A 21,001-nucleotide genomic window follows, 5' to 3' on the forward strand; every position below is an offset into this window, starting at 1 on the left:
CTCCACACCCCAGAAGTGACTCGAACCCAGACCACCAGGAACACAATGCAACTGGTGTACATGGTACCTTAACTATGACCTTAACCATGTACAGTCACTGCTTGACCATCAGTGACTGTACAAAAGACCACTTGACCATCATTTGTACGAACACTGATGGTCAAGCAGTTAAGGTACCATGTACACCAGTTACATAGTGCTCCTGGTGGTCTGGGTTCGAGTCACTTCTGGGGTGTGGAGTTTTCAGTTGCGTATTGGCTTGGGAACCATTCAAGCTTGTTCGCATTTGTGTTGCTCACGTGGCCCCACAAAATGAGGTGATTCGATGAAATAACTATGCCCGGGAGCCGGTCGGCCGAGCGGACAGTACACTGGATTACTGATCCCGTGGTCCCGGGTTCGATCCCGGGCGCCGGCGAGAAACAATAGGCAGAGTTTCTTTCACCCTATGCCCCTGTTACCTAGCCAGTAAAATAGGTATCTGGGTGTCAGTCAGCTGTCACGGGCTGCTTCCTGGAGGCCTGGTCAAGGACCGGGCCGCGGGGACACTAAAGCCCCGAAATCATCTGAAGATAACCTCAAAAAGATTACCATCAAAGTGCCGTCGGGACGATGGGGAATTAGCCTCGGCTACCATCGTCTTTTGTACAGTCACTGATGGTCAAGCAGTTAAGGTACCATGTTCCCCAGTTGCATTGTGCTCCTGGTGGTCTGGGTTCGAGTCACTTCTGGGGTGTGGAGTTTTCAGTCGCATATATGCTTGAGGACCATCGTCAGGACTTGAGGATTTTGTTCTGATGCCTTAAAGCGTTTCGTAAGGCTTCTTACATTTTCAAAGACTTGGTTTATACATAACATATATCATGCTTATATTTGTTTTGGGTGAGGTGATATGACACAAAAGTTTTGGGTGAGGTGGGAATAAATTGGATATGAAAACATAAGAATGGAAGTAACTACAGAAGGCCTTTTGGCCCATACTTTCTCTTGCTGCTTCTATATTGGTTCGGGGTCTTGAAGTGGGTAGAATATAGTTATGCAGTAATTGGCTGTTGATTGCTGGTGTTGACTTTTTGATGTGTAGTGCCTCGCTGATGTCGAGTCTCCTGCTATCGCTGTATCTATCAATGATTTCTGTGTTGCTTGTTTAGATTTCTCTGGTGATGGTCTGGTTGTGAGAGGAGATTATATGTTCCTTGATGGAGCCCTGTTGCTTATGCATTGTTAATCGCCTGGAAAGAGACGTTGTTGTCTTGCCTATATACTGAGATCTTTGGGGCTGACAGTCCCCAAGTGGGTATGTGAAGGCATAGACGACGTTGGTTTCCTTCAAGGCGTTCTGTTTAGTGTCTGGGGAATTTTTTCATGAGTAGGTTGGCCGTTTTTTTTGTTTTTGTAGTATATTGTCAATTGTATTTTCTGATTTGTGTCTGTAGGAATAACGTTCCTATTAATAATATCTTTCAGGACACTTTCCTCCGTTTTATGAGCCGTCGAAAAGAAGTTCCTGTAAAACAGTCTAATAAGGGGCACAAGTGTTGTGCTAGTTGACTCTTCAGAGATTACATGGCGTTTCACCTTTCTTTTATGACATCTTCAACATAACCGTTAGAGAAGCCGTTGTTGACTAGAACCTGCCTTACCCTACAGAGTTCTTCATCGACTTGCTTCCATCCTGAGCTGTGACTGAGAGCCCGGTCGACGTAAGCATTGACAACACTCCTCTTGTACCTGTCTGGGCAGTCACTATTGGCATTGAGGCACATTCCTATGTTTGTTTCCTTAGTGTACCTTACCTTGAGGTGCTTCCGGGGCTTAGCGTCCCCGCGGCCCGGTCGTCGACCAGGCCTCCTGGTTGCCGGACTGATCAACCAGGCTGTTGGACGCGGCTGCTCGCAGCCTGACGTACGAGTCACAGCCTGGTTGATCAGGTATCCTTTGGAGGTGCTTATCCAGTTCTCTCTTGAACACTGTGAGGGGTCGGCCAGTTATGCCCCTTATGTGTAGTGTAGACTGCAGTGTGCAAGCCTCCGTTCCTATCCCTGACTGTTACATCTAGAAACAGCAGCTTCTCATTATTCTCCATCTCGTAAGTGAAAGTTAACACAGAATTCTGCTCGAATGCCTCCTTCAGCTGCTGCAGACGTCTGACATCAAAAGACACAAAAGAAGGTTACCACTAAAGACACCTTGCAAGCGGAATTCCATAAACTGGAATGTAAAAACAAAGCACTGGAGTGCTGGGCTGTACAAATAGCATACGAATGTTGTTTTAAACTCGAGGAAAGAGACTTACCTGTCTGGCCGATGTAAACACATGCACACTCATTACAGAGGATGGAGTACACACAACCTGCTACCAACGAGGGCGAGTTCTTAATTAACATGGACTTAATCGTATAATCATTTTTGAACACTGGGTATTGTATTCTGTGTTGTATTCACTCGTGTCTTTTTGTTGTATTCACTCGTGTCTCTGTGTTGTATTCACTCATATAAATGTTATAAGTAAAAAAATAAAGAATCCTTAATTTATCATTTCAGTGAGCGAGCGAAATCATTCAGGCCGTTCACCCATAATGTCCTACACCGTACCCATGTTGTGAGGCTCGTATGATTGTTGTGCTATGATTGTACGATTGTTATGAGGTGATTGTATGGTGGTTATGCGATGATATGCTGATAGGTTGAATAATTGTTATGTGAAGATTGCGGAATTGCTAAGCGATAATTATATAACTGTTGATAGGAGTGTAGAATTGCTGAGTGATGATTGTATACCTGTTACCTAATGGTTGTATAACTATTAGGCGAGGTTTCTATAACTGTTGTAAGAGAATTATATAATTGTTGATAAGAGTTGTATCATTATGTGGTGATTGTATAATTCGTATCTGAGATTTATGTAATTCTTTAGCGAGGCTTGTATAACTTATTGGATTTGTATAATTATTATTAGGATTGTATAATTGTTATGAAATTTATTGCATATTTGTTTTAAAAAGATTGCATAATTGTTGCAATGATCCAACCCCTTCTATAATTGTTATATAAGGATTGTATAATTGTTATCGGTATTACACGTTTATTATTTCGAGAAAATCGTTATAAATCGCTATTAACTTCTTAAGTACACCGCAAGATTTAGCTCGGCTTTTAAAAAGAGTAACATTCCATTTACCAACCGAGTGTTGACCAGCCATTTCTAAAATGCTGGAGGAATTAAGAGTATTTTTGAGAGCCTTACCACGACAACTTTACCAAGAAGCTACAGGTGGACAAAGATAGTCTGGACACAGACACAGACACAGTGTCTGGACACAGACACGCTCAGCCTCTAAGAATCTGTTAGCAAGCAGCTCAAAGAAACCGGAAGTCGCTTATATCATTCCTTCGAGGATGGGAAGGCTCTCTATTGGACTCTTGACTGTCAAGAGAGAGAGAGGACGTTATATACTCCCTATCCAAGAGGACACACAAGAGGCATTCATCAGTCAAGAAAGAGTGAAGAAATGTGGGGGCGGAGGCGGCTCATCCTCTTGATGCTGCCGTCTTCAAAAGACACTTGACAGATTTTCGAAGCCCTGTGGATGGGCTTTAAGGACGCTAACACGGCACGTTGATTTTCCACTGATCGTTTTATCCCAAGTTGGTAAGAGCAGGAACACCTTACTGAGTTTGTCAACATTTATATATTTATTGATTTATATTTGGATATCTTTATTTGTATCTTTATTTATTGATTTATATCTGTGTGTGTGTGTGTGTGTGTGTGTGTGTGTGTGTGTGTGTGTGTGTGTGTGTGTGTGTGTGTGTGTGTGTGTGTGTGTGTGTGTGTGTAAATCACGAAAAAAATTAACAAGAGATGAAAAAGAGAAAATATATAACCATGAAGAAAATATTTACAAATATTTAATCACGAAAGAAAGATGAAACAATAAAAAGACTTGAAGACGTTCGTGTCAATTAACACATTTTTAAGATAACAATCAATAAATTACAGCACTTAAATATATAAGCGGGAAGGTGAGGGGTGAGGAGGGAGGGAATTATCACGAGAAAGTCCCAAGCCATTATGACTGGGTGAGGTGTAAAATAATGCCGTTGTAATATTGGTTCATGAACATAAGATAAGAACATAAGAATAAAGGTAACTGCAGAAGGCCTATTGGCCCATACGAGGCAGCTCCTATCTATAACCACCCAATTCCTATCTATAACCACCCAAGATCACACTGCAGAAGACCTAATGACCAATACATGTGAGTTCTTAAAAGCCCTAATGGAACCTCGGTGTATTAATCATCTTGCAAAGCTCGTTTTTAATTTGTAAATTAAAAAATGGATAAAAATTGTACCAACCATTACTAATATTCATAGTGTATGGTTTTGTAATTTGTATTAAAGCAAATTCAATAATGTTTCAATTGAACATGTTTTTACAATTTGTTATTGAAGAAGATCTCTCCCAATTAATTTGGTGAACATTTTCTTACAAATGAACAAATAAGCATTAGATAATCGACCACTTCTTACAAAAGATTTATGGCAGTAAAATTCAACATTTTAAATCTTTAGAATGATTTATATAAAATGTATTACAGTCTTTTACATGGTATTTTGTAAAGATACATTTATCATTACCAGCGTTGTTTCAAACTAATAATTTTCAAATAGTAATTTCATAATTTAACACCATATGTACATAAAAAGAACTTTCGAGGTCTTAACAATATTTTCGAGTCCAGGAAAATATGATAAGCATAACAGTTTTTTGATCGACATTTTTCAATGCTGATGCTCTTATAACAAGCATGTTGAAGTTTTCTACGACAATTGAAATTGAAATAAGTTTATTGAGGTAAAATACACACAAAGGGATGAGGTAGCTCAAGCTATTCTCACCCCGTTCAGTACATCGTGTTAATACATACATAGACACACATCACAAACAATAAACATATTACCGAACATTCTGAGAGATAAACATATACATTTCCTCCTTTACACAAGTAGTATGGCATCAGACGTACACACAAATACTTCTATGACCTAGGTATACTGTATAGATTCTACGACAAGCTTCCAATAAACTTCCTGGATAACAAAGCTTGAAACCAATAGAATCAATATTTTCAAAGCCCTTATCTAAAAACTCAGAACTAACAATTCCCGATGCTCTTAGATACACGAAGGAATAAAAAGAGATTTTTAACACTATATATATGTCTAGAGAAATAATAACCATATGATAAATTGTTGGCATGTTTTCTGTAAACACTAAACTTTAGAGAAAAATCTTCCCTATGAATTAGGATATCTAAAAATGGCAGACATTTATCAATTTTTTGATAAATGAAAATTATCGAAGAGATGACATGATCATTTATTGCTAAAGGTTCATCTGAATTTACATCAGATAGTCAAATACATAAAATATCAACAGCATTGGAAAGCATTAGAAGGATTAGTTCCAAATCTGCACACAGAAAAAAAAACACGACATGAGACCAAAAGGCAAGGCAGGATGTGCAAAATAGCCCAACTGAAGAGCAGAGATGCAATAAGTACGCTGAGTGAGAACTCAATCAACATTAAAGGCCCAAGACTTTTCAATACTCTTCTCCTACACATTCGGGGCATAACTGGCCCACCTCTTGCCGTGTTCAAAAGAGAACTCGACAGGTACCTTTCAAAGAATACCTGATCAACTAGGCTGCTGGCAGCCACATCAAACAGCCTGGTTGATCAAACCAGCAACCAAAAGGCCTTGTCAAAGACCGGGCCGCGGGGACACTGATCCCCGAAATCGTCAGCAGGTACGTAAGTAGTCCTAAACCTACCTGGTGGAATCATTCCACCTAAACCATGAAATGATTCCACAGGTAATTTTGCAAACAGATGTCTTTAAAAAAATCATATACAAGATTGAAAGCAATGGAAATAATGGATTCCCAATTGTCATTCCAAAAGTCTTTACATAATACTCACTATTAAAAGTACATTTTACATCCTTTTATACAAAGTTTTATAAGATTGACAATGATATCAGAAGACAGATACATAGTTCATTAATTCACGAGTAAAGTAATCAAGAATATCATCAACAGGAACTTTTGTAAATAAAGTTTGTTGATATTGTCACAGGACCTCAGAACTTTTCCCTTCCCAATACCCAAGCTGTCGATGCAACTCTCTGCTTTACCGTCACTTTTCCCTTCCCAATACCCAAGCTTTCGATGCAAGTCTCAGCTTCACCGTCACTTTCCCCCTGCGTCCACCTGCCTTTCACTCTCATGCCCGATTTTATCTCTATTCCAGGCTTGGGTCACACCCTCCGCTGCCTTATTGCCAATTTCAGAACGTGTTCCGGGTTACTCCTTGAGGGGAAAAAATAGATGATACGAAATTATTGTTCTCTATGACGCTGATGTTAAGACCCGCGTGCCCTTCCTCCCGTCTAGCCTCTTCTTAACTACCTAAGATATGTATAAACTGTGATGTAACACGATAGTTTCTTCGACATGAGTGGGGACATTACTCATGTCGACGTTATGCCCTCGACATGAGTGGGGGACATAAGATCTATTACTCGGTTCTCTCTCTGCCCAGTCTGAGTATTTCTTCAAAACCACCATCTTCTTCTTCTTGAGGTTATCTTGAGATGATTTCGGGGTCCCGCGGCCCGGTCCTCGACTAGGCCTCCTTTTTGTTACACCTCCCCCCTTCCCCTAGGAAGCAACCAGAAGCAGCTGTCTAACTCCCAGGTACCTATTTACTGCTAGATGAACAGGGGGCATTAGGGTAAAAAAAAAAATCTGCCCATTTGTTTCCGGTTCCACTGGGGATCGAGCCCGGAATCTCAGGACTACGAATACCGAGCGCTGTCCACTCAGCTGTCAGACGCCCCCCCCCCCCCCGTCACTCACCTCGTTGTCGTTCTCTCTCTCTCCATAGTCATGGCCATGTAAGGTCCAGCCTGTAATGCAATAGTTTCTAAACGTTATTACGGATTAAGTGTCTTATTTTGCTGGCAATGCCTTCGTACTATGCTCATATTTGTGACACTCTTATGTGGTTAATGTACTGTACTTTTTTGAGTGTAAATTTGCACAATTATAAATGCACCACATTTTATGATTAAAATTCTTTAATCTGATCTGATTTGGTATAATCAAGTCATCAAATATTGGAATCGGAGTTGTCTTCTATGGTAAGTTAGCTCGATTCTTTCTTCTCAAAGAGGACATTGTTTACCAGGTGGAGGAGATGTTTCTTCGAGGAGTCGGTACTCAAACAATATTATTAATCAAACTGCAGGAGGTCTATTGACTCATACAAGGCAGCCTATATTTATAGCCACCTAAACTCGTTCATATTTATGCTTCACCTTCTCATGAAATAATTCAGTGAACGTTCAGTTCACTTCACGTTCAGTTACTACCCTCCTCCCACGTTCAGTGACTCCCGAACATTCAGTGACCCCCAACACGTTCAGTGACCCCCCCCCACGTTCAACGACCCCCCCCCACGTTCAGTGACCCACTCCGTTCAGTGACCCCCATGTTCAGTGACCCTTACGTTCAGTGACCCCCCCACGTTCAGTGACCCCCACGTTCAGTGACTCTCACGTTCAGTGACCCTCACGTTCAGTGACCCCCACGTTCAGTGACCCCCACGTTCAGTGACCCCCACGTTCAGTGACCCTCACGTTCAGTGACCCCCACGTTCAGTGACTCTCACGTTCAGTGACCCTCACGTTCAGTGACCCCCACGTTCAGTGACTCTCACGTTCAGTGACCCTCACGTTCAGTGACCCTCACGTTCAGTGACCCCCACGTTCAGTGACCCTCACGTTCAGTGACCCCCACGTTCAGTGACTCTCACGTTCAGTGACCCTCACGTTCAGTGACCCCCACGTTCAGTGACTCTCACGTTCAGTGACCCTCACGTTCAGTGACCCTCACGTTCAGTGACCCCCACGTTCAGTGACCCTCACGTTCAGTGACCCCCACGTTCAGTGACCCCCACGTTCAGTGACCCCCCACGTTCAGTGACCCTCACGTTCAGTGACCCCCACGTTCAGTGACCCTCACGTTCAGTGACCCCCACGTTCAGTGACTCTCACGTTCAGTGACCCTCACGTTCAGTGACCCCCACGTTCAGTGACTCTCACGTTCAGTGACCCTCACGTTCAGTGACCCTCACGTTCAGTGACCCCCACGTTCAGTGACCCTCACGTTCAGTGACCCCCACGTTCAGTGACCCCCACGTTCAGTGACCCCCACGTTCAGTGACCCCCACGTTCAGTGACCCCCAATGGACTGTATGGGTTCCCACTGTCGCCCACAGGATGGGTATGGGTTCCCACTGCCGCCCACAGGATGGGTATGGGGTCCACTACCACTCACAGGATGGGTATGGGGTCCACTACCACTCACAGGATGGGTATGGGGTCCACTACCACTCACAGGATAGTTATGGGGTCCAGTACCACTCACAGGATGGGTATGGGGTCCACTACCACCCATAAATTGGGTATGGGGTCCACTACCACCCATGAGATGGGTATGGGGGCTATCACCACTACCACCCACAGAATTAACACTGGGGGGGTCCACACACAGCCAATCAGAGGATGGGTGTGTAGAATACAACGAACGAACTAAACGAAATTCTGATCCCCCTACAGCGTTCTTCACACCCATCATACACAACATTATACATTTCCCCAACGCTTGAGTTATATATATATATATATATATATATATATATATATATATATATATATATAAAACGTACAAGAAAAACAAGCTACAGTATTTGAAAATACCTCAGAAAAAAAAATAACCCACGGTTGAGTGGAGGATTCACCCCGGCGCCGCCCCCATCCCAGGCACCTGGGATGGGGCTCCCAGCATCTCAAAAACCAACAGAGCTGTCTGATCTGTGTATCGCGTGAACGGGGAACATCAGACGTGTTCTGGTGAAGGCTGCTTGCCAAAACTTGTTGCAAGCATCACGGACATTAAATATTGAACCAGGCATGCAACGTTATATTGATGGGGAGGGGGGGGGGGAGAGCGTGAGGGGGGGGGGGGGAATGGGGGGTGGGGGGGGGGTGAATGGGGGGTTGGTTGGTTGAAGATGTGAAATTGCAATCACCACTTCGACACAGAATCACTTAAGAGTTGTTGCGGCTTAGTAACAGGTAATATTTAAAGCCTTTTCATCCTATCAAAATAAAATATGGAACTTTTGTTGTACTCATAATAAAAATACCTGCCAGAGGGAGGTAGAATAGCTGAGGGTGTATGTGTGTGTGTGTGTACTCTCCCGAGTGCTGGAGTACTATCACTCTACGCCGCCTAGCAAACAGCTAAACTTTAAGAAGAGTGAAGGTGCTACTCGCCACACTTGGAGGTCAACCCTTGTTGACCTCTCAGCCACGGCAGGTCACCTCCGGGAGGTCAGCAATTACCCAGAGGTCACGACAGCTGTAGCAACGCGCAAAGTCCTGATGCTCTCCCACAACTTGCAACCAAATCCCCTGACTTCTGCCCCTTGCAACCCGTCCTCTCACTGATTGCGTCGTAGGTCTTACGGATTCGACCAATCCGGTCAAAATTGTTATTATTAAAATTTTAATTGACAAAATTAATTACAATTTTGCCTAATCTGAGGATTTCGATTATGTCTTATTAAAGTGAGGATAATGCTGGTATTCACTGCCACGCAGGACAGAGGGTCATACACAAGACAATAGGCCTAAATCGATATATTAGTACAAATTAAAGCACCGTAATATTCACGGTGCTCCCATTTAAAAATGGTAGACATATTCTAGAGCTGATAAATGAGCAGTGAGGTAATTTTATCTAGTTTAAAGACCTAAGCTGATCAGAGGGTGATAGTGAAGAAATGGGAGAGATGTCTCTCACACACTCACACTCACGCTCACACACACACACACACACACACACACACACACACACACACACACACACACACACACACACACACACACACACCACACACACACACACACACACACACACACACACACACACACACACACACACACACACCCACACACACACACATATACAAAAAGGGTGACAGACAAGAGGCACTGAACTACAGGCCAGTGTCCTTAACTTGTATACCATGCAAGGTGATGGAGAAGATTGTGAGAAAAAACCTAGTAACACATCTGGAGAGAAGAGACTTCGTGACAACCCATCAACATGGGTTCAAGGAGGGTAAATCTTGCCTTACAGGATTGATAGAATTCTATGATCAGGTGACAAAGATTAAACAAGAAAGAGAAGGGTGGGCGGACTGCATTTTTTTGGACTGTCGGAAAGCCTTTGACACAGTACCCCATAAAAGGCTGATGCATAAGCTGGAGAAACAGGCAGGAGATAACTGGTAGGGCGCTCCAGTGGATAAGGGAGTACCTAAACAATAGGAAGCAGAGAGTTACAGTGAGGGGTGAGACCTCAGACTGGCGTGAAGTCACCAGTGGAGTCCCACAGGGCTCTGTACTTGGACCTATCCTGTTTCTGATATACGTAAATGATCTCCCGGAGGGTATAGACTCCTTCCTCTCAATGTTTGCTGACGACGCCAAAATTATGAGAAGGATTAAGACAGAGGAGGACAGCTTGAGGCTGCAAGAAGACCTGGACAAGCTGCAGGAATGGTCGAACAAATGGCTGTTAAAGTTTAATCCAAGCAAATGTAATGTAATGAAGATAGGGGTAGGACGCAGGAGACCAGATACAAGGTATCACTTGGGAGATGAAATACTTCAAGAGTCCGAGAGAGAGAAAGACCTGGGGGTTGATATCACGCCAGACCTGTCCCCTGATGCTCATATCAAGAGGATAACAGCAGCAGCATATGCCAGGTTGGCTAACATAAGAACGGCCTTTAGAAACTTGTGTAAGGAATCTTTCAGAACATTATATACCACATATGTCAGACCAATCCTGGAGTATGCGGCACCAGCATGGAGTCCATATCTAGTCAAGCATAAGACTAAAATGGAAAAGGTTCAAAGGTTTGCCACCAGACTAGTACCCGAGCTGAGAGGTATGAGCTACGAGGAGAGACTACGGGAATTAAACCTCACTTCGTTAGAAGACAGAAGAGTTAGGGGGGACATGATCACCACATTCAAGATCCTCAAGGGAATTGACAGGGTTGATAAAGACAGGCTGTTTAACACAAGGGACACACGCACTAGGGGACACAGGTGAAAACTGAGTGCCCAAATGAACCACAGAGATATTAGAAATAACCTTTTTAGTGTCAGAGTGGTTGACAAATGGAATGCATTAGGAAGTGATGTGGTGGAGGCTGACTCCATACACAGTTTCAAGTGTAGATATGATAGAGCCCAATAGGCTCAGGAACCTGTACACCTGTTGATTGACAGTTGAGAGGCGGGACCAAAGAGCCAGAGCTCAACCCCCACAAGCACAACTAGGTGAGTACAACTAGGTGAGTACACACACACACACACACACACACACACACACACACACACACACACACACACACACACACACACACACACACACACACACACACACACACACACACACAACTTATACCATTATCCATGGTTTAATAGGGCATGTATGGAAGCAAGGGGACTGAACAAAAGGGCGTGGAGGAACTTCCGGAATAACAGAACACCAGAAAGCAGAGAGAGATACCAGAGAACCAGGAACCAGATCTCACCATGGGTACTGAAAGAGTGTGCAGAGGCACTTTGCTTGCAACTCTCCATAGTGTATGTAGGTCACTGGAGACGGGAGACCTACCAGAAATATGGAAGACGGCGAATGTGGTCCCAATATACAAAAAGGGCGACAGACAAGAGGCACTGAACTACAGGCCAGTGTCCTTGACTTGTATACCATGCAAGGTGATGGAGAAGATTGTGAGAAAAAACCTGGTAACACATCTGGAGAGAAGGGACTTCGTGACAAATCGCCAACATGGATTCAGGGAGGGTAAATCTTGCCTAACTGGCATAATAGAATTCTACGACCAGGTGACAAAGATTAAGCAAGAAAGAGAAGGATGGGCGGACTGCATTTTTTTGGACTGGCGGAACGCCTTTGACACAGTACCCCATAAAAGGCTGATGCATAAGCTGGAGAAACAGGCAGGAGTAACTGGTAGGGCGCTCCAGTGCATAAGGGAGTACCTAAGCAATAGGAAGCAGAGAGTTACAGTGCGAGGTGAGATCTCAGATTGGCGTAAAGTCACCAGTGGAGTCCCACAGGGCTCTGTACTCGGACCTATCCGGTTTCTGATATACGCAAATGATCTCCCAGAGGGTATAAACTCATTCCTCTCAATGTTTGCTGAGGACGCCAAAATTATGAGAAGGATTAAGACAGAGGAGGATAGCTTGAGGCTTCAAGAAGACCTGGACAAGCTGCAGGAATGGTCTAACAAATGGTTGCTAGAGTTTAACCCAAGCAAATGTAATGTAATGAAGATAGGTGTAGGGAGCAGGAGACCAGATACAAGATATCATTTGGGAGATGAAATACTTCAAGAGTCAGAGAGAGAGAAAGACCTGGGGGTTGATATCACGCCAGACCTGTCTCCTGAAGCTTATATCAAGAGGATAACATCAGTGGCATATGCCAGGTTGGCTAACATAAGAATGGCCTTTAGAAACTTGTGTAAGGAATCTTTCAGAACATTATATACCACATATGTCAGACCAATCCTGGAGTATGCGGCTCCAGCATGGAGTCCATATCTAGTCAAGCATAAGAACAAACTGGAAAAGGTTCAAAGGTTTGCCACCAGACTAGTACCCGAGCTGAGAGGTATGAGCTACGAGGAGAGACTACGGGAATTAAACCTCACGTCGCTGGAAGACAGAAGAGTTGGGGGGGACATGATCACCACATACAATATTCTCAAAGAAATTGATAGGGGTAGATATAGACAGGCTATTCTGTTTTCCAGTGTCGTAAGGTGCATTTCTCGCAGCTTTACCTCGTAACTCAAGCCTCTTAGTTCTGGGACTAGTCTAGTGGCATACCTCTGAACTTTTTTGTGACCTGGATGGACTTTTTTGACAGTGTACGGGTCCATTTTGGGACCTGTAGTCTGCGATCTGGTCTGACTTGTTGAAAGTCCAGCAGATCCAGTAGATACTTTACCCATAAACTGCTAACAAGCTTATAACAAAATACAGAATCTCAAATGATTCATAATTATATATATATATCTATATATATATATATATATATATATATATATATATATATATATATATATATATATATATATGTATTTTCATGTAGGGTAAATAATAGTTGTTATGTATTAACTAGCAGCTATGGATCTATTGCCTAGCAACTATTTCCTTTGAATTATTACCTAAGAACTATTAAGCATAACTATTTAACTAAAAGTAACACAAGCATAAGTATTTAACTTAAGGTAACAAAAGGATAACTACTTAACTAGTTATGAGTAGTGAAATATGTGACTAGAACCGTCCCAAACCTAAGGAGAACCTCGGTGCATCGAACTCGGTCATAGTCAATTATGGTTGTTTTACTTTTTGTTAGTTATGGTTGTGTCATTTACAGTTAAATTGGTACGCTTATGTTACTGTTAGTTAAAAAGTTGTGTTTATGTTACTCTTTAAATAGTTATACATGTGTAAATTTTAAATAAAATATATACATTGTGCAAAACATTTAATTTTATTCTCCCTATGTATGAAAGATTTTCAAAGCCTGCCAAAGTGGTGTTTGCTTGTTGCTTAGTCCCCAGGTCTGCCAAAGTGGTGTTTACTTGTTGCTTAGTCCCCAGGTCTGCCAAAGTGGTGTTTACTTGTTGCTTAGTCCCCAGGTCTGCCAAAGTGGTGTTTGCTTGTTGCTTAGTCTCCAGGTCTGCCAAAGTGGTGTTTACTTGTTCCTTAGTCCCCAGGTCTGCCAAAGTGGTGTTTACTTGTTCCTTAGTCCCCAGGTCTGCCAAAGTGGTGTTTGCTTGTTGCTTAGTCTCCAGGTCTGCCAAAGTGGTGTTTGCTTGTGGCTTAGTCCCCAGGTCTGCCAAAGTGGTGTTTGCTTGTTGCTTAGTCTCCAGGTCTGCCAAAGTGGTGTTTGCTTGTGGCTTAGTCTCCAGGTCTGCCAAAGTGGTGTTTACTTGTTGCTTAGTCCCCAGGTCTGCCAAAGTGGTGTTTGCTTGTTGCTTAGTCTCCAGGTCTGCCAAAGTGGTGTTTGCTTGTTGCTTAGTCCCCAGGTCTGCCAAAGTGGTGTTTGCTTGTTGCTTAGTCTCCAGGTCTGCCAAAGTGGTGTTTGCTTGTTGCTTAGTCTCCAGGTCTGCCAAAGTGGTGTTTGCTTGTTGCTTAGTCCCCAGGTCTGCCAAAGTGGTGTTTGCTTGTTGCTTAGTCCCCAGGTCTGCCAAAGTGGTGTTTGCTTGTTGCTTAGTCCCCAGGTCTGCCAAAGTGGTGTTTGCTTGTTGCTTAGTCCCCAGGTCTGCCAAAGTGGTGTTTACTTGTTGCTTAGTCCCCAGGTCTGCCAAAGTGGTGTTTGCTTGTTGCTTAGTCCCCAGGTCTGCCAAAGTGGTGTTTGCTTGTTGCTTAGTCCCCAGGTCTGCCAAAGTGGTGTTTGCTTGTGGCTTAGTCTCCAGGTCTGCCAAAGTGGTGTTTGCTTGTGGCTTAGTCTCCAGGTCTGCCAAAGTGGTGTTTGCTTGTTGCTTAGTCTCCAGGTCTGCCAAAGTGGTGTTTGCTTGTGGCTTAGTCTCCAGGTCTGCCAAAGTGGTGTTTGCTTGTGGCTTAGTCTGCAGGTCTGCCAAAGTGGTGTTTGCTTGTGGCTTAGTCTCCAGGTCTGCCAAAGTGAAGGCAGACTCCCGCACTGCCCAACATGTTCCGTAATTGTGTGGAACTTTAAAGGTGACCGGGTTCACACTAATTGCTATTACAGGTAAGAAAAACGGCAATTACAATCATAAATGAATTATCAGCTCTTATATTTATGATACAACGAACAAAGTGAAGCGAATCCCGAACGAAAATGATCTTCATCAAGCAAAAGCTTCTCAGGGGAAAAAAAACAGCTTCGCCACTATTGAGGAAAAAAAAAAGTCCATGCTTTTATATTACGCGCAAATCTTTTTTTTTCAAAATTTGTATCTTCGATTAAATATGATCGCAAAAGCTTATTTTGGGGGATAAGGGTTGTGGTTAAGGGAAAGTCAGAAACTCGCTACATTAACCAATTTATCGGAAAGTCAGAAACTCGCTACATTAACTAATTTATCGCCGCATTTGTAATCCGAAAGAAATTTTCACGAGAAGCTCGAGCTGAAGGCGCCGGAATACTGGCAGCAGACACGAACACATAATGGGGGAGACTTGAGATAACCTGGTCTGGGTTCGAGCCCTGAGAGCCGACCCCTTCCTGACCTTCCACACTCGCACAAACCTTGCAACCAACCATCACATACCATTTATGCAAGTTTGCAAGCGCTCTTGCAACACATAATATACCCCTCCATATCAGACAGTATCTTGCTACTATATTAGATGCTATAAGCAAATTATCAGTTGTCATCTGGCGCTGGGCTTCAATAACCTGCGCGGGATTAAACGATATTTTCCAACATAAAATGATAATATTTGTACCGTCTCTTTGGGTCGCTGGTACAAAAGATGGTTTGTTGCAGCCATTATTAATTTTGTTGATGGCGTAAAGCAAAAACCCCCTAAAACCAATTTTTAAACACTCCTAGGCCTCGAATAGAATATATATATATATATATATATATATATATATATATATATATATATATATATATATATATATATATATATGTATATATATATATATATATATATATATATATATATATATATATATATATATATATATATATATATATATAAATATATATATATATATATATATATATATATATATATATTTACAAAATATTAGGTCTATGATAACATATATTAGGCCCAAGATAATATATATGGGGTTCTTCAGTTACTTTTTAAAGTTGTTTAATGTCATTTGGGTTAGTTTAGTAATACAAGACTTTAAACTATTTTGGGGGTCCAAGGCATTATTAATACCATTTTATGGTTGAGTGCTCAATAACCTACTGCACAATATGATTTTATTTATTTATAAATACAAGAGTTTTTTCATTCTTGTACAGCCACTAGCACGCATAACGTTTCGTCCAATTAATTAATTCTAATTTTCACACATACACACACATATACCCAGGAAGCAGCCCGTAACAGCTGTCCAACTCCCAGGTACCTATTTACCGCTAGAACAGGAGCATCAGAGTGAAAGAAACTCTGCTCATTTGTTTCCACCTCCGTTGGGGATCGACCCGGACCCTTAGGACTACGAACCCCGAGCGCTGCTCACTCAGCCGTCAGACCCCTATCAGATCAGATGTAGAACAGAGTTCTAACTCTGTCTATGTAAGGCAGACGAGAACGCATGAATGTTGGTTAGCATTGTAAAGGCATTACAGTCACCTTCTGTGGTTGAGTGATTAATACCTCACTACACTATATGATGTCTAACGTACCTTTAACCCTGTCCACGGGGGGGGGGGGGGGGACTGAAGAATATATATATATATATATATATATATATATATATATATATATATATATATATATATATATATATATATATATATATATATATTAGTATATTTTGGTAGCAGTCTTTCCTGTAGACATATATTATTAAATATGACCGAAAAAGTAAGATTAATAATTCTAACACGAATTTTCTCAATCTTTCGTACATTTCTTTTCACTGTTGGAGGTAAATCAAAAATCAATTCTCCAAAATTCATTTTTATTTCTAGTCTGACGCGACACGGGCGCGTTTCGTAAAACTTATTACATTTTCAAAGACTTTAGTTCACAAATACACAACTGAATAGAACTTACGTATCTCCGATTTTATATCTACATTTGAGTGAGGTGGAAGGGGTGATGTGGCATTAACACAAGACAGAATAAAGTGTGGTATTAATAGGGTATTAATACTCTTGTTCTGTCTTGTGTTGATGAAATTAATACCCTATTAATACCACACTTTGTTCTGTCTTGTGTTAATGCCACATCACCCCTTCCACCTCACTCAAATGTAGATATAAAATCGGAGATACGTAAGTTCTATTCAGTTGTGTATTTGTGAACTAAAGTCTTTGAAAATGTAATAAGTTTTACGAAACGCGCCCGTGTCGCGTCAGACTAGAAATAAAAATGAATTTTGGAGAATTGATTTTTGATTTACCTCCAACAGTGAAGCGTAATGTACGAAAGATTGAGAAAATTCGTGTTAGAATTATTAATCTTACTTTTTCGGTCATATTTAATAATATATATATATATATATATATATATATATATATATATATATATATATATATATATATATATATATATATATATATATATATATATATATATATATATATATATATATGTCGTACCTAGTAGCCAGAACGCACTTCTCGGCCCACTATGCAAGGCCCGATTTGCTCAATAAGCCAAGTTTTCATGAATTAATTGTTTTTCGACTACCTAACCTACCTAACCTAACCTAACCTAACTTTTTCAGCTACCTAACCTAACCTAACCTATAAAGATAGGTTAGGTTAGGTTAGGTAGGGTTGGTTAGGTTCGGTCATATATCTACGTTAATTTTAACTCCAATAAAAAAAAATTGACCTCATACATAATGAAATGGGTAGCTTTATCATTTCATAAGAAAAAAATTAGAGAAAATATATTAATTCAGGAAAACTTGGCTTATTAGGCAAATCGGGCCTTGCATAGTAGGCTGAGAAGTGCGTTCTGGCTACTAGGAACGACATATATATATATATATATATATATATATATATATATATATATATATATATATATATATATATATATATATATATATATATATATATATATATATATATGCTGGCTACGCTTCTCAATGAATAGTCACCACGTGCAGGCGATGAGTCACAATAACGTGGCTAAATTATGTTGACCAGACCACACACTAGAAGGTGAAGGGACGACGACGTTTCGGTCCGTCCTGGACCATTCTCAAGTCGATTGTGCCTTCTCACAATCGATTTGAGAATGGTCCAGGACGGACCGAAACGACGTCGTCCCTTCACCTTCTAGTGTGTGGTCTGGTCAACAATAGTCACCGCGTCTGTCGTAGAAAATAGACTAAAAACCATCCAATTCTGAATATTTAACCAAAGAGTTATTTTCAGTGCATACGCTCGCTTCAAATTCACAGATTTCCAGCATAGGTAAGTAAGATAATTATCAGGAGAAAGCGCTAAGCCAGTATGACTATATAGCACTTGGAAAGGAGTGAATATGATTTAGCCATAGTGAGTCTGACTGAAATCATTGGAAGCATTGAGTGCGTTCGCTCGAGGTAGTTTTGGCTGCTTGTAACTCTTGTAGATACAGCAACGCCTCCCTCCACTCTCTGCTGCCTCCTTGTGGTCCTGTCTCAGCACGGGCTTCCTGCAGGCTGAAACACGGCTTTCGGGGCAGGCTGGAACGTGGCCTTTGGGACAGGCTGGAACGTAGCCTTTGCGGCAGGCTGGAACGTGGCCTTTGGGACAGGCTGGAACGTGGCCTTTGCGGCAGGCTGGAACGTGGCCTTTGAGACAGGCCACGTTCCAGCCTGTCTCACATGGCCTTTGGGACAGGCTGGAACGTGGCCTCCATCCCCCACGACCATAAAAGCTTTAAACTCGCATTATCAACGACTCCCAAGCGTCAGACGAGGTAAAATAAATATTAAGCGAGCCTCAGAGACGCAGCGGGGGCGGCGGCGGACGCGGGCGGGAACAGTCGTCCAGTGACCCGCCTGGCCGCTCCTCCCTCTATCTTGTTCTAAGCAGAGACAAATTAGCTATAAATCTAATGGAACTCGCTTATCTCGACTCGGGGTATTACCCGACACCTTTAGTAAGCAACGCTCAAGAACTCTCAAACAGACTCTTGATGCGCCTCAACCGCTTACTACACATCCTAAAACGATTGTACTTACACCAACTGTTTGGTCAAATGTACAAAATTAGGTGTTACAAGTACAATTACTTTAGGAGAATGGGTTGTGCGCTTATAAACATTGTTAACAATTATTGGTGGTGTGTGTATGTGGTGTACAGCTGGCTATTAAGGCACAGGCTGAAGGTCGCGGTGAAGCAGTGCAGGGAGCACCAGCACTGGACCCGGGATGGGCGGGACCGAGGGCTGAAGACATCTGTTCCTTCAGCCGGAGGGCTGAAGATTATATGTTCCTTGACGGAGCTCTGCTGTTGTTTGTGCAAGCAAACACCCAAAACAAATACAAAGCATGATGTATGTTATGTGTAAACCGAGTCTTTGGAAATGTAAGAAGGCTTACGAAACGCTTCTAGGCGCCAGACCAAAAATAAAAATGTACAAAATGAATTTTGGAGAGTTAATTTTTCAATTACCCTCGACAGCGAAGAGAAACGTAAGAAATATTGAGAAGATTCGTGTTCGAATTATTAAACTTACCCTTTCGTACCCTACCCTATTAACTACCCTACCCTTACCCATATCCATATTCAACCACACACACACATATATATATATATATATATATATATATATAATATATATATATATATATATATATATATATATATATATATATATATATATATACATATATATATATATATATATATATATATATATATATATATATATATATGTTTCATTTAATTAAAAATGCCCTATATATATATATATATATATATATATATATATATATACATATATATATATATATATATATATATATATATATACATATATATATATATATATATATATATATATATATATATATATATATATATATATATGTTTCATTTAATTAAAAATGCCCTATATATATATATATATATATATAGGGCATATATATATATATATATATATATATATATATATATATATATATATATATATATATATATATATACATATATATATATATATATATATATATGTTTCATTTAATTAAAAATGCCCTATATATATATATATATCTATATATATATATATATATATATATATATATATATATATATATATATATATATATATATATATATATATGCGTAAAGAACTATGACACATTAGAATGAATCCATGAAGCGCAGAGACACAGATCTTTGCTTGGCGATATAGAAAAGACTTAGATGAGAGAGGCGCACACACACACAATGAGGTATGAACTACGAGGAAAGGCTAAAGGAGCTGAACCTCACATCCCTGGAAAACAGAAGAGTAAGGGGAGACATGATAACCACCTACAAAATTCTCAGGGGAATTGACAGGGTGGACAAAGACAAACTCTTCAGCACGGGTGGGACACGAACAAGGGGACACAGGTGGAAACTTAGTACCCAGATGAGCCACAGAGACGTTAGAAAGAATTTTTTCAGTGTCAGAGTAGTTAATAAAGGAATGCATTAGGCAATGATGTGGTGGAGGCTGACTCCATACACAGTTTCAAATGTAGATATGATAGAGCCCAATAGGCTCAGGAACCTGTACACCAGTTGATTGACAGTTGAGAGGCGGGACTAAAGTGACAAAGCTCAACCCTCGCAAGCACAACTAGGTGAGTACAACTAGGTGAGTACACACACACACACACACACACTAGGGGACACAGGTGGAAACTGAGTGCCCAAATGAGCCACAGAGATATTAGAAAGAACTTTTTTAGTGTCAGAGTGGTTGACAAATGGAATGCATTAGGAAGTGATGTGGTGGAGGCTGACTCCATACACAGTTTCAAGTGTAGATATGATAGAGCCCAGTAGGCTCAGGAATCTGTACACCTGTTGATTGACGGTCGAGAGGCGGGACCAAAGAGCCAGAGCTCAACCCCCGCAAGCACAATTA

The 21,001-nt window shown here is 41.2% G+C and overlaps 1 protein-coding gene across 1 annotated transcript; it reads right to left on the reverse strand.

The window, feature by feature from the left end:
* Positions 1-1,948: 1,948 nt before the first annotated feature.
* Positions 1,949-19,648, reverse strand: LOC138349925 (bromodomain-containing protein DDB_G0278469-like). The gene is made up of 4 exons (XM_069299917.1): positions 19,639-19,648; positions 13,843-14,963; positions 13,079-13,206; positions 1,949-2,147 (listed from the first exon to the last, which is right to left on the reverse strand). The coding sequence occupies exons 1-4, from the start codon at positions 19,646-19,648 to the stop codon at positions 1,949-1,951; spliced, it is 1,458 nt and encodes a 485-aa protein (XP_069156018.1).
* Between the last annotated feature and the right edge of the window lie 1,353 nt (positions 19,649-21,001).

The sequence above is a fragment of the Procambarus clarkii genome, chromosome 43, assembly GCF_040958095.1.
Source record: "Procambarus clarkii isolate CNS0578487 chromosome 43, FALCON_Pclarkii_2.0, whole genome shotgun sequence".
Taxonomy (NCBI): Eukaryota; Metazoa; Arthropoda; class Malacostraca; order Decapoda; family Cambaridae; genus Procambarus; species Procambarus clarkii.

What these genes read in the sequence shown, in the direction of transcription:
- LOC138349925 (XM_069299917.1), bottom strand. An exon ending in ACCTGGGGACTAAGCAACAA is followed by an intron (nt 13,207 to 13,842) that starts GTAAACACCACT and finishes GCTTGTTAGCAG; the next exon opens with TTTATGGGTAAAGTATCTAC. An exon ending in GGTCACAAAAAAGTTCAGAG is followed by an intron (nt 2,148 to 13,078) that starts GTATGCCACTAG and finishes TTTTGATGTCAG; the next exon opens with ACGTCTGCAGCAGCTGAAGG.